This window comes from Lepisosteus platostomus, chromosome 11, assembly GCF_059453375.1.
Source record: "Lepisosteus platostomus isolate fLepPlt1 chromosome 11, fLepPlt1.hap1, whole genome shotgun sequence".
Classification (NCBI taxonomy): domain Eukaryota; kingdom Metazoa; phylum Chordata; class Actinopteri; order Semionotiformes; family Lepisosteidae; genus Lepisosteus; species Lepisosteus platostomus.
The window spans coordinates 11,097,807-11,110,948 of record NC_142621.1 but is presented as its reverse complement, the minus strand read 5'-3'; the positions used below and the strand labels follow the sequence as shown (position 1 = coordinate 11,110,948).

General features: G+C 38.6%; 1 protein-coding gene across 9 annotated transcripts in view; it reads left to right on the top strand.

The window, feature by feature from the left end:
- camsap2a (calmodulin regulated spectrin-associated protein family, member 2a) overlaps window positions 1-13,142 on the top strand; it is a 51,041-nt gene extending 37,899 nt beyond the window's left edge. For 2 of the 9 annotated variants that reach the window (XM_088598402.1, XM_088598407.1), the window contains 8 exons: window positions 13-2,155; window positions 3,384-3,520; window positions 4,860-5,080; window positions 6,050-6,146; window positions 6,733-6,798; window positions 8,067-8,182; window positions 8,577-8,695; window positions 9,298-13,142. In XM_088598402.1, the coding sequence (XP_088454528.1) occupies window positions 13-2,155; window positions 3,384-3,520; window positions 4,860-5,080; window positions 6,050-6,146; window positions 6,733-6,798; window positions 8,067-8,182; window positions 8,577-8,695; window positions 9,298-9,603 (3,205 nt within the window). In that variant the 3' untranslated portion in view covers window positions 9,604-13,142. The remainder of the gene's footprint in view (window positions 1-12; window positions 2,156-3,383; window positions 3,521-4,859; window positions 5,081-6,049; window positions 6,147-6,732; window positions 6,799-8,066; window positions 8,183-8,576; window positions 8,696-9,297) is intronic. The other 7 variants (XM_088598410.1, XM_088598409.1, XM_088598411.1 and 4 more) reach the window with 5 other exon arrangements.

Sequence of the window (13,142 nt, the reverse complement as noted above, 5' to 3'; positions counted from 1 at the left end):
CTTCCAATGTAGGTCTTCAGCTCATGGAGTATCCTTTGATATTCCTTTTGATAACGAAAACACTATGCAGACTCCCACTGCCCCCAGCAGAGGGATGACCAGGTCTATCAGCACTGAAGGTCTGGGTTTCAAAGTCCATCAGATGCCCAAGAATCTGATTAAAAGAAACCTCTCCTTCCAGCCTGTGAATGGACAGAAGGAAAAAGAGGGCATTGAGGAGGAGGAGTGCCCAGAGAGCCTCACAGGCACAGAACTATCCAGCAAGCATTCAGGGAGAGGTAATAACATCAGGAATCAGCATGGACTTTCAAATGGGCCAGTCATGGATGGACATGGTAATCTCACAGGGACTCCAAGCATTGAGGAAGCTTTGAAAATCATTCACAACACAGAAAAACCACATACACTCCTCCAGTCGGATAAAGTGAACAATGGATTTTTCCTCCATTGTCAGGATTTAGAGGATTTAAGTTCACAGCCCAAGCTAGAGGAAGCAGGTATAGATTCTGTTACAGAGATAAAAGGAGCCATGAGCCCCGACACGACCGAGGTGGACACTGGGATTCATGTGCAGACGGAGGATATTCAGGAAACCATGGACGAGGACTCATCTCTAAGAGACTACACTGTGAGCATGGATTCAGATATGGACCATGACTATGAATTAAAAGCCGGCAACCCGAGGGAAATGATAAGCCCCTGTCCTAGCTCATTAAGTGCGAAGTCTCAGGCCGGTAGTACTGCATCCTCAAGTTCAGGGATCAAGATGACCAGCTTCGCAGAACAGAAGTTCAAAAAACTGAATAACGTCGACGGCAGGAGCAGTGGAAGCAGCTCTCAGAAGACCACTCCTGAGAGTTCAGAACTCAACATCCCGCACATGGTGGCCTGGGCTCAAACTCCGGAGGAGAGCCCGGTCAGACAAACGGGGAGGGATCCCACGCAGCTGTTGGCGTCCGAGATGGTTCAGCTGAGGATGAAGCTGGAGGAGAAACGCAGGGCGATCGAAGCCCAAAAGAAAAAGGTGGAGGCAGCCTTTACAAGGCACAGGCAGAGGATGGGGAGAACAGCATTCCTGACGGTGGTGAAGAGAAAAGGAGACGGTACCTCACCCCTGAGGGAAGAGGCTGCCGGTTCAGAAGACGAAAAGCTGTCCACCGACAGCCAGCCTTTCAAAACGGCTGACGATAACAACCTAAGGCCTGAGAAGTGTAAAACAGACCTCACGGATAGCATGGACCAAGCTCAGAACCGATGGCTGAAGTCACCCAATGATGAGAACTTAGGGGAAGTAGACCTGGTGGAGTACACCAAATCCATTGAAAAGCTAAATGCCTCTCTGAACTTCCTGCAGCAGGAGATGCAGCGCTTGGCCCAGCAGCAGGAGGTCATCATGCAAATGCGAGAGCAGCAGGCATGGGTAATTTCGCCTCCCCAGCCCTCACCACAGAAACAAATCCGGGATCTCCGCACTGCCACCCGCTCCACTGGCTCCTTGTCACCCGTCTTGTCCTCGGGAGACTCGCCTCGTACCTCCCATCGGTCCCCGACAAGCATAAAGAGAAAGTCGGCCTCTTTCCACTCAAAGACCCCCAGGACTCCGCGGCCAAATGAATTAAAAATCACACCTTTCAACCGCATTTTAACCCCCCCCCAGTCGGTGGATAGCCTCCCTCGCCTTCGGAGGTTTTCTCCCAGCCAGACCCAAACCAGCTCTTTTGTGTGTCTCGGACATGATTCCAGACCATCCTCTGAGACTGAGGCCAGGGAGAAGGATGCTGCTGAAAGACTGAAACCAGACCATTCTTTTCCAAAAGAAGGGTCAGAGAAAGGGGTGGAAGCCGAGCCACCCTCTACAGCCGAGGAACCCAAGGAAAAACCAACAAAAGAGAGGGAAGAAGAGGAAAAAGAGATAAAGCCTTTAGAATCCACTGTTTCAGAAGTGCTATCCCAGCCAATAACAGAGACATTTATAGTCACCCCCACTGAAAACCCGGGTGATGTTCTTGGGCAGAGCACCAAGAGCTTGATTGAAGTTCCATTATCAATACTTAAGCCTCTGGAGGGACAAGAATTAGAAGATCATGGAGAGGGGGAAGTCAGTGGAGAAGTCTATGATGAAGATCAGAAGATGTGCTGTGGTTTCTTTTTTAAGGTAAAAATGAAAGCATCCCACCCAAAGTGCCTTTCTAAAGTGCCTTTGCTGGATGTATAAAATATTGTACTGTTAAACCTAAACCTAGATTTACTTAACAGAGCAAATATGTGCAAACTTTTTGTTGGTTTAAGCGTTATTTTCAAAAATATGCACTCATTTTTCTGTGTTTTCTTAAAACTACAGTATAGAAAATTGTTTTTTGCCTTTTATTTTTTTGGTACTGCATGCAGTAGCACACACTTTTTTTTCCATGACCAACCTGCCCTAATTTTATGACAGTGCATTTTTCCTAAATTCCCTAGAGCTTTTACACTCCTAACTTTTTTTAGGAATGTAGGGTATCCGTTAATTATAAAAATAATGAAGAGCAACGTATACAGGCCAAGGCAAAAGAGACAATCTGTATAGTACGGGATCAGTTGTGCATCACTAAAATTTAGGTCAGAGGTCTGTGGGTGATAAATAATTTAATAAGAAACATGTAAATGTGTCTTAAAAAATATTTCATGCTTGACATAGTACAGTAGAATTTAATTTAAAAAGCTGTTGTGTGTGCAGCATAGCTTTAGATATTTTGCATAAGGTTTTTATTTCAGGGCTCCTGAGTGGCTTAATCAATAAAAGCACTTGCTCTGTGTACTGGTTGAATTCTGTAGTCAAGGATTGCTGGTTTGAGTCAGGACGAAGACATTAGAAGACTGTGACGTTGCAGCACAGAACTGAGTGAGCACTGCCAGGGTGGGACAAGGCCCGCTTGGCTTTTACTGCAGCAGCAACTGCAGAGAACAGCTGGTCACCTGAAAACTTCGAATGACATCAGTGAAAGAATGATCAACGATCTCCTCTGATCAATGAAGTACATGGTACAGGTCTTCAGAGCCATATAGCCAAACAGATAAAGGATTGGTGACCCTAATTTGATTGGTTATGAAATTCTGTTTTTCAGGATACCAAATGTAAATAAGAATTCACATTTCACTCAGTGCTGGCTATTTTAATAGACATTTTCTGAAAGCTGACGAGCCTTGTTAAATTTTGAAAGGGCAATAAAATACTTAACGCAACATGACTGTAGTATGACCCACAGTTTATGCGGTCCTTCAGAGAGCTCAAAAGCCTCAGTAAGTAACTTTAAAATGATGTTAATACATTTACCCGAACAGGTTTTGAGACTGTGTGCTGCTCGCGGTCACGATGCCCAACTGACTCGCTTTCTCGTCAACAGGACGACCAGAAGGGCGAAGACGATATGGCAGTGAAGCGGGCGGCGCTGCTGGAGAAGAGGCTGAGGAGAGAGAGGGAGACCCAGCAGCGGAAGCAGCAGCTGGAGGCCGAGATGGAACAGAAGAAAGAAGAGGCCCGGTAAGCTGCAAGGGTTTCCGTACGCCTGGACCACAATCAGTCCACGTTCGTGCAGTGCAGAGAAACATCAAGATGTTGGCATCTGAAGGCAATACTAGGATGAACTTTTTTTAAATGCGTCATAACTCTTACTCTTACTGTTTAAACCCCAAGTGTCTAGGGGTAAAGGGGTGAAACATTTAGGATAATAAGACAAACGGCACTCACCCATACTAAACTAGTGTGACTAATACAAAAATGAACTACGTTGTAGAATGTACCCAACAACCTAAACTAACCCTATACACAAAAGTTCACACAAATACACAAGTGAACTACGAATACCAAAGGGAAAATGAGAGTGGACACATGTAACAGGGTACAAAAGAACACAGAGGTTGATACAATACACATGGGCAAAGTAATGGCTAAACAAGGATAAACGCAAACAAACAAAAGTACAAAGAGACGAACACAAACCAACAAAACCCGAAGCTATTCAAAAACACACACAAACGAAGCGAAGCCAAAGCAAAAACCAAAAGTGAAACGAAACCAAAGCCGAGCAGGACCGAAGTCAAATGAAAGGCCCCTACATTCAGAAAACCTAAATAAGCTGCACTCTGATTGGCCGAGCAGCTGATTGATGATGATGTCACGCAGAAACAATGATGTCATGATGGGCCAATGGGGGAGGGAGAACAATCAAGGTCAGGAAGTGTGGAACAGACACAAAACACACATGGACCACACACTGGGACGTAACAACCCCATAAGATGACCCATGACCCATGAAGTGTACGTAGATAGTAAGATACACAGTGAAGGCATAAGGAAACTAGAACTATCACTGGTCAAATACAGGATGTGTTGTCAAAACGTACTTGTCATATCCTATCCCCCCATTTCCTTTCAAGGTTAACTGGTAATTGTGTTGTGCAGATCTTTTAAAGCACAGACTCTCAATAGTTTCCAGTTTTGGAACAAAAGACACATTTCTATCTTGAACTAAACTGCAGCAGTCCAGTAAAGTGCAGACGTTCTTTTATTAATTTCTTCTGGGGAAAAAATCGCCAAAGAACCCACTGTTCTTTGGAACATCTGCTCCAGGTATTTTCAGATTTCAGGCCATTGTTCAACCGATTTCCAGCGTTCATCATAGGATCCAGATAGGATTGGCTTCAAAGAGTTCAGATCAGGTCTTTCTACAGTCTATTGGATCACTTAAGAAAAACATAAACTCATAAATAAAATAAATTTTCACAGTAGAAAAACTGGCCTGTAAATTGAAAGTATTGCTGCTTATGTTAAGGCAGAAGATTTTCATCCCTCATAAGGTGTTCCTTGCTGTCCCCTTCAGGATTAAAGCAGAAGAAGAACGTCAGAAGAAGGAGGATGAGAAAGCACGCAGAGAGTTCATTAAGCAGGAGTACCTTAGGAGAAAGCAGCTCAAACTAATGGAGGACATGGACACCGTGATTAAGCCACGTCCTGCCAGCTCCAGACAGAAGAAACCTCGCCCAAAATCTGTCCACAGAGATATCATGGAATCTCCCAAAACCCCTGCCAGGGCTCCAGCAGGTAACACATGCCCCAATGCACAGGGGGTCTGTTCTGTGCCATACGTGCCAGCTTGCTTTGTGCCACCTGCATCCTTTCTGGATTGGCTAACTATATTCCCTCAGCTCTTGCTATTTAATGTGCTCGTTAAAACTTCAGATTTCAAATTCCTATAAAAAAGACAAGCCTGTATCTGCTTACATATATGCATGCTAATTTCTAATGTCTAATGCATTAACTAGCCCATGTACTCCCTTCTCAATGCTAACTTTTCTTTTAAACTCTGGTCTGACTTGCATTAAATTATGTCTCTTAATGAAACTCACTGCTACTTGCATGCAGAGATGGAAAACTAGAAACATCTTTACATACTTTAATGCTTTGATCTGAAAAATGTATAGGATTCAAATTTGATATGTTCAGATTTCAATTTTTGTCGATGATTTCTAAAGTCTTTTTTAATTGAGTAAAAAGTCTGGATATGTCTGGATCCAGATTTAAACAGTCTGTCTTGATGTTAGAACATTAATGGTAGTATTGTTTTTAGAGTGCTATTATACGGATTTTAGTTTTATTATAGTTATGTTCCAAACTGAATTATAAAAGTCTCAGTTTTGCCTTGTCAGACGATGTTAAAGTGAACCATTAACAACTAATAATAAAAGCAACTGCAGATTCACAGATAGAGAACACATCCAGTTTTATGTTGTTTTATATGAAGAATCAGTCCTAATAAAACAGGAAGCTGAAGTTGGTATGAAAACATACAGCGTATCATGCATTTTTGTACTCGTATGTGAACTGACACAACCATGTGTCTGGAAATCAATTTCTACAGTCAATATTAAGATACAATATTAAGGCATGCATCTGTGGAAGCCTCAAACAAAACAAACCAGTTGCATAGGTGGGTACACAAAGCAATGTGAACAGACTCCTTGTCGGTTTTGGAACGGTGTTGATTGTGAATACTTTGTTTTTCAAATCCAGGTTCACGTCCTCGTGTTTTTTCAGTCTCCAGCCTCTCTCTGGCCTCGCTGAACTTGGCGGACACTGACAGCGTGCAGTCAGGCAAGAGAACCCCCAGGTGAAGAATGGTATTCACTTTTTGCCCCCCCCATAGCTAAATGCTTAGATCTTCATTGCTTACAGGATACTTTGTGCTCAAACGGAAGCATTACAAAGTGTCAATGATGTAAAAGTACAAAACCTCCCTTCTTGACAAGCAGTTGAGCTCATCATGGATTCATCCCTGTATGCTTTTTTTATTTTTTGAGGTTGAATCATAAAATACAAATGCTTCGGAACCTTTCACTGGCAGAAGACACAGTGTATCATAATTGCCCTCCTCTCGGTTAGGTTACAGGAACAAATCTTACTTTTTTCCTGTCATGTTCTAAAAATATTGTTGGTCATGATAGTAGCATAAAAAGATAGGGCTGCAGCATGTTCTTAATTTCCTTGGCTAACAAAGTGTATGCATGAAATGATTAAAAAGTTCTCTGCATTAAGCATAAGTGACTGTTGTCAGTCCTCTTTAATTTATTCCTCTTTTACTGACCTCTATTTCACCTTTAATCTCTTTCCCCATAGACCACAAGACATAATATTCTTTGTCCTGCATCCTTGTTTCTCTTTTTTCTTCTTTGTCTCCCCTTTTCTGGAATTTTCAGAAGCAGTGACATAGCCTCAGGAAACCTATACTACTTATTGAAATCTACTAAACTGAAAAACACAAGGTATGACCTAACTCACTTCATTATTTTGGCTCCTGCTTACTAGAAGGAGCAGTCCATGCTAGCACAGTCAGCACAGCTCTTAAATTCATCAATGCAAATGCCAGAGCTCCGGCACTCAGCTGTCACAGGTGAAAATTAGAAATGGTTTACTATTGCACATACAAGAAGTGAGTTTCACATGAAAGGAGACTATATCTAAAAGCTTGCATATAGAACCACTAATTGCCTTCCCTGTTTTCTAAAATGTTTCTCAGATTGTCAGATGCCAAAGAGAGACAAGAAATATGTCAAATCAAGTGACCAAGAAGGTCACCATCTACAGTATAAGATAGATAAGATCACTTTGTTAGCCATATACAATTTCTTGCATTAGGAATCCGTCTTTTCGCATACCTCAGCTTGCTCTCCATGAGACACAGACACACAGACAATGAGAGAAGCTTGGGGTCAGAGCGCAGGGTCAGCCATTGTACTGTGCCCCTGGAGCAGTTGAGGTTAAGGTCCTTGCTCAGGGGCCCAACAGGGTAGGATTCCTCTGCCGGACGCAGGATTTGAACCGGCAACTTTCCATCCTTAGCCACAGCACCACCTTTCCACCCCATTTTTCTTAAAGATAAGATCACTTTATTTACCTCCACGTAAAATATGGATTCTGTTACTAGCTGTGGTACCAAACACCTGTGCGTACTGTGGCTTACTTTCATCATGAAGTAATTCTAGAATTGTGGGATTAAATCGTTAAATGGTTTCTGTTAACTTCAAAGTACAGGTGCTTCTATTCATGAATAACCTTCCTTTTCCAATCTGAATCTCATTTTCAAATGTACTGTATATTTTAAAGGCTGATTAAATGTAAGCAAATGTTTCTGATCTGCTATTCCTGTACTTGCTAACATGTTATTGTTTGTGTTCATTTGCCTCTCATGCTCAGTTATAGAGGTATTTTGTGCCATACTTCTGGTACTTAACCTGCTGCCCTCTAATCTCATATGTTGCACTTCCTGGCCTGTATCCATTAGATTCTCAATCCTATTTAATTCTTTGTATTTAATCTAGATACCCTGCATGGTTTTACCTTCTCTCCTATAGGGGGGATTGAAGTCATTTTTTGTAAAGGAAAGTCTCCAGAATAACATTTATTACTATTGTTGTTATTAATATTAATATTAATATTAAGAAGCCCTATCTGACTGTTAGCCGAATTCCTGTTTTATGTATTGTAATTATTCAGAAATAATGCTAGATATGATTTTGAATGTATTTTTAAGGCCTGAGTCAGCAGATGGTTTTTTATCACCATGTCGATCGGGCAGTCGCAATGGAGAGAAGGATTGGGAAAATGGTTCTACAACATCTTCTGTGGCTTCCAACACAGAATATACAGGTGCTATCTGTTTTCCTGTAGCATTTTCTTCCTTGCATGATGTATTTAAATAGTGATGAAAGTAGAAATAAGATGAATTGTGGCTTTTAAAATAGCCCACACATTAAATGGCTCCATCCAAACGAAAGCTTTAAAAGGATGACAAACTGTATAAATGGGTTCATGCCCAATCACATTAATCTGTGGTCTATCCCGTTTTATAATGTGCTACTGTACATACTGTATGTAACAGCATTTTTTCTTTTTGTAATTCATAATCTGAACTTTTACTGGTTATGTTGATATTTTATATTTTATATAAAAAGATTTGAGATGCACAAGATTAGTCATGCTGTTGGCTGCATAAATAAATTGAATGCTGAAGCTCTTCTTTTCTTGTTCTACTTCTGAACAGGCCCAAAGCTTTACAAAGAGCCTAGTGCAAAGTCTAATAAGCACATTATCCAGAATGCCTTGTCTCACTGCTGTCTAGCTGGCAAGGTCAATGAAGGTCAAAAGAATAAAATATTGGAGGTAAGATTTGCTCTTGTTTAGGAAATATAACCTTTTTTTTCCCTAAGATTTTTAGATGTGCATCCAAGTAGAAATAAACCACTTTATTGTACAGCTATATTTATACATAAATAATTCAACTATATCAATTATGTGACTAATTACAACTTTAATGTTGAAAATGAAGTATAAGAACTTAAGAAAGTTTACAAACAAGAGGATTCTATTTAGTTCAACTGTCCACTTTAATAGTAGTTAATTGATCTGAGGGTCTCATCCAGCTGTTTCTTGAATGAAGGATATTGAAAAGATTTGCCTACGATATAACAGTTAGCAAAGTGGCTAATCTTTCCATTGTCTACTTTGATTAATGTGAAGGCCACCTTTATAACTTATTTAAATGTTGAAAACATCAGTTGTCTCAATGAAAACAATGTCAATTCAGGCAGGACATGAAGGCTAAACTCTCCTGCCTTAATCATAACAGTTGCTGGTTTTAAAATATACTTTCATATACTTGTATACATCTTTAATTGTTCGGCCCTTGTATCCTCTTACAAGTGTTTTGGATTTGCTTACTTTTTTTTTTAAGCGACACCTTTGTCTCTCCCTACTTCTTTTAGCAAATGGAGAAGTCGGAGGCCAACAACTTTTTGATTCTGTTCCGGGATTCTGGCTGCCAGTTCAGGTCATTGTACACATACTGCCCGGAGACAGAGGAGATCAACAAGCTGGCAGGAATCGGCCCCAAGTCCATCACCAGGAAGATGATTGAGGGTCTGTACAAGTACAACTCTGACAGGAAGCAGTTCAGCCATATCCCTGCTAAGACCATGTCTGCAAGTGTTGACGCCATTACCATTCACAGCCACTTGTGGCAGACCAAGAAGCCCGTCACACCTAAAAAAGTTTTGCCTTCCAAGTCTTAGAAGACTGAACTTTCGCTCTGTTTTTTTAATTAAAACATTCACATTCAACTTGCACTTCACATTAAATATCCATTTGGATTAGGCTTCGTTGCTGCCGATGGACAAATAAAACAATGTTATTGTTTTCAGCTTTCCTTTTTCTCCTGTTTTTTTTCCTTATTTCAAACTGGACACCAAACTCTGCTGTCATTATGCACAACTGGAATGTAAAACACTTAAACATATTATGTGCAAATCACTGATGTATTTCAGTAAAAAAAGATCATCCAATACTGGGTAATTTTATTGAAGCACGTGTGTGTATGGTTTTGTATGTGCCAAGAGAAAGTATGGATGCCATGATTTAATTTGGTACACTGAAGCACTGAATGTTAATCATATGTATAGAATGAATTTGTCATATTTCTTATCATTTGTGGCCTTAGACTTTATTTCACATGTGATGGCTCTAAGTTTTCTGTGGGGCTACTTCATGAAAGATTTTTTGTACACCAGTGTTTTCTTATTTTTGGGAGTAGAAACACAATTTTGTCCCGCAAGTCAAAATGTGAGAAAAATGGAAAGTGTTACGGTGTTCTAAGGAAAATAATGATGTATTGGGTTACTTTTCCAATAAAATGTCGATTGAATGCAAAGCAAGTCACTACATAGGTATTTACTAGTTTATAACAAATGGCAAAAGCACCAGACTCAACAAAACATTTTTTGTTATTGACATATTTTCTTAACAGTATTGCACAGTGTGCTTCAGGAAAAATGCAAAGGCTTGTTTGAATATATTTTTTCTGTAGAAAATAGGGCAGACAAGCTAATCATTGACTGATTACATACCTTTATTGTTGAAACTTCTTGTCCTCTAAAAATGGACTCAAAACCTCCTTTACTGTTTCAGAAGACGTTTCCTGACATGTTTTCTTCAGAGAGTTCAGTATTAGAAACTCATGCTTAGCTTGGTTTATTTATAATCACCAAAAAATATCTACTATATATATATTGAATAATGCAGAGTAGCTGATGACTTCATTTTCTAGAACATACAAATCGATTAGAAAAATATGACTTATTTAAATGTGGCAAACGTCACTTGTCTAAACGTCTAAATTCAGGCAGGACAAGAAGGCTAGACTCTCCTGCCTTAATCATAACAATTGTTGGTTTTAGAAAAATATAACTAAAGATTTCATATTCTGTCTATTGAGACTAGTTTTATCAATTAGCGTACGGTTGTAAATACGTTTTTAATTCAATGCGATTCATGAATATTGAAGTACAGTTCCAACTTTCTTCCTGACTGCTATTATCAATTGCTCATTAAGATACTTGCAGTAGATCACATTAGGATGCCATGTTTCATTTTTAAGGGTTGTATTTACCAGTGATTATTTAGCAGTGTTTTTTTTTTCTTTACTGGTTGAAGAAAAATGATGTTCTTTTATATCTGCTTCCATGAAAATGTGTATACTGTGTATATTTTGGGCATACAAGGTGTTACATTACTGAAGAACCTTGGCATGAACCTTTACCATGTATGCAAAAGTGACATTCCTTGTTCTTTTTTTAGTGAGGTCTTCCAGAAAAGACTTAATAATGGTGGATATTTGGAAATGGGGTTTAATAAATGTCTTATGAGGCTTGAAATTAAAGAAGGATTACAGTTAATTTACTTCCTTATGTCTACAAGGTCATCTTTTTTATACCATACTACAAAACACTAACCTAATCTTTGTTGAAACTTACTCATAATACTTTATTTTAAAATGCAGACAGGGAAAAAGCACTTTTTACTATAGTTTTGGGGATATCACTCATGTGAAAGGCCTGAAAAACAGTAGTCTCTTAATCTAAGATCTTTATGGAGAAATGATTGTTGCGTCTTGGAGTGAATTCTGTAAAGGTTTTTGCTCTCTCTTTATCCATCTGTAGTGTAACTTTTTTTTTATTTTAAACTGAGTCCAGACTTTGCTGGTCATGCAGGTTTTACAATTTGATGTCATCTTTGTTAATATATAAATCTAATTTATTTTCAGTGTGTATATTTGTTAAAACTGTACAAAAAAGATGATTTTCATCTTAAAGAATAATGAGAGATGTGCCTCCAGAATAAAAGTGGAAAGTTTTATCATTGGCTTCTCCATTCTCTCTGCATGAACAAGATAAAGATATGTATTTCACAAAAATAAAAAATGTATAAATACATGTGTATATAAAACTGAATGAGGGACTAAAATGCATATACATTCTGCCTATAGATATGTAACAGATTTCCATTGTCAAGACCAGATGTAGACATTGACAGATTTCAGATTTACATTAAACAAATATCGGCTGAATATCCCATCATTGAAAAAGATTAAATGCATTAAAATGATAACTAAGAAATTTTAGTTTTATGTTATTTTTTCTTTGAAATGTAAAATTCAAGATAGTGCTTGTCACCACAGATTAAATACATTCCCTGTGTTTAACATCCTGGTAATTATGCTTTGTTATAGGAAAGTCCTTGTAAACAATATGGTTGATGAATTTATGTATGGCACTTTCTATTTGAGAAATTTCTTTATTTTCTCACTTGCACCAGGAAAGATAACTTTTGCTTACCAGAAAGGCATCACATAGCTTCACTTTTAATTATTTCCTGTGTTTTGATTGCATGTAGTAAACTTTTAATGATAGAATTTGAGATTTGTAATTTGTAGCTACTGTATGAAATGCTTGTGAATAAATTCATATTTTACTATTTAACAGTTGTTGGGAAGAAAAAAGGGTAGTTTACACAGTTTCATTTTAAAACGTGTACATTAAGCCAGTTCAGAATATGCTGAAAAAATAAAAAGTGCCATATGTAACAATCCATACATATTGACGTGACTGGGGTTTGACTATTCCTTTTTTATAATTGCTTCATTTTTCTTTCTCATCAAATTAAGATTCAGTGGCATTCCTTTGTAAAATGTCTAAAGGTAGAATGTGCCTGACTATTTCTTAGTGTATTGGTAGAGAATTGTTACTGTATGGTATATAACTATGAATACTTTTCTTTCTTTTCTAAGCCTGCTAGTTTTATAATACTATTTAATCACTTTTAGTTTTGTAGGTTACCAGAAAACCTTATGCAGGTGGCAGATCAGATTTGAATGTCTGTCTCTAACACAAACACTGGTGCTTTAATTGGGGTTTATTTATAGAATTGCCAAACAAGCAGTTGTATGTGTTTCTTGGACAAATATAAAAGCAGCAGTTATTTTGGTTATTGAAGCCTTTTGGGTTTCATGATGTAGAAGAGGTATTATTTTTAAGACAGCTGTTATAGTTGTCTAATTTGGCTGTTTCAAGCCAAACTGAATAGCTATTTAATTGTAAAACGGGCACTGTTGATTATTGTACAGTGTATTGTGTGCTAATCTGTCCACCTTGATGGAGCATTGCTTCCATTTTTCAGACGCTGTGCTGTCCCTATATTGTCAACATATTGCTGAAGTAACATGTAGTTATTTTTTTTTCTTTTGCATCAAATAAAATGAAGCATGGCCTCAAAAGGA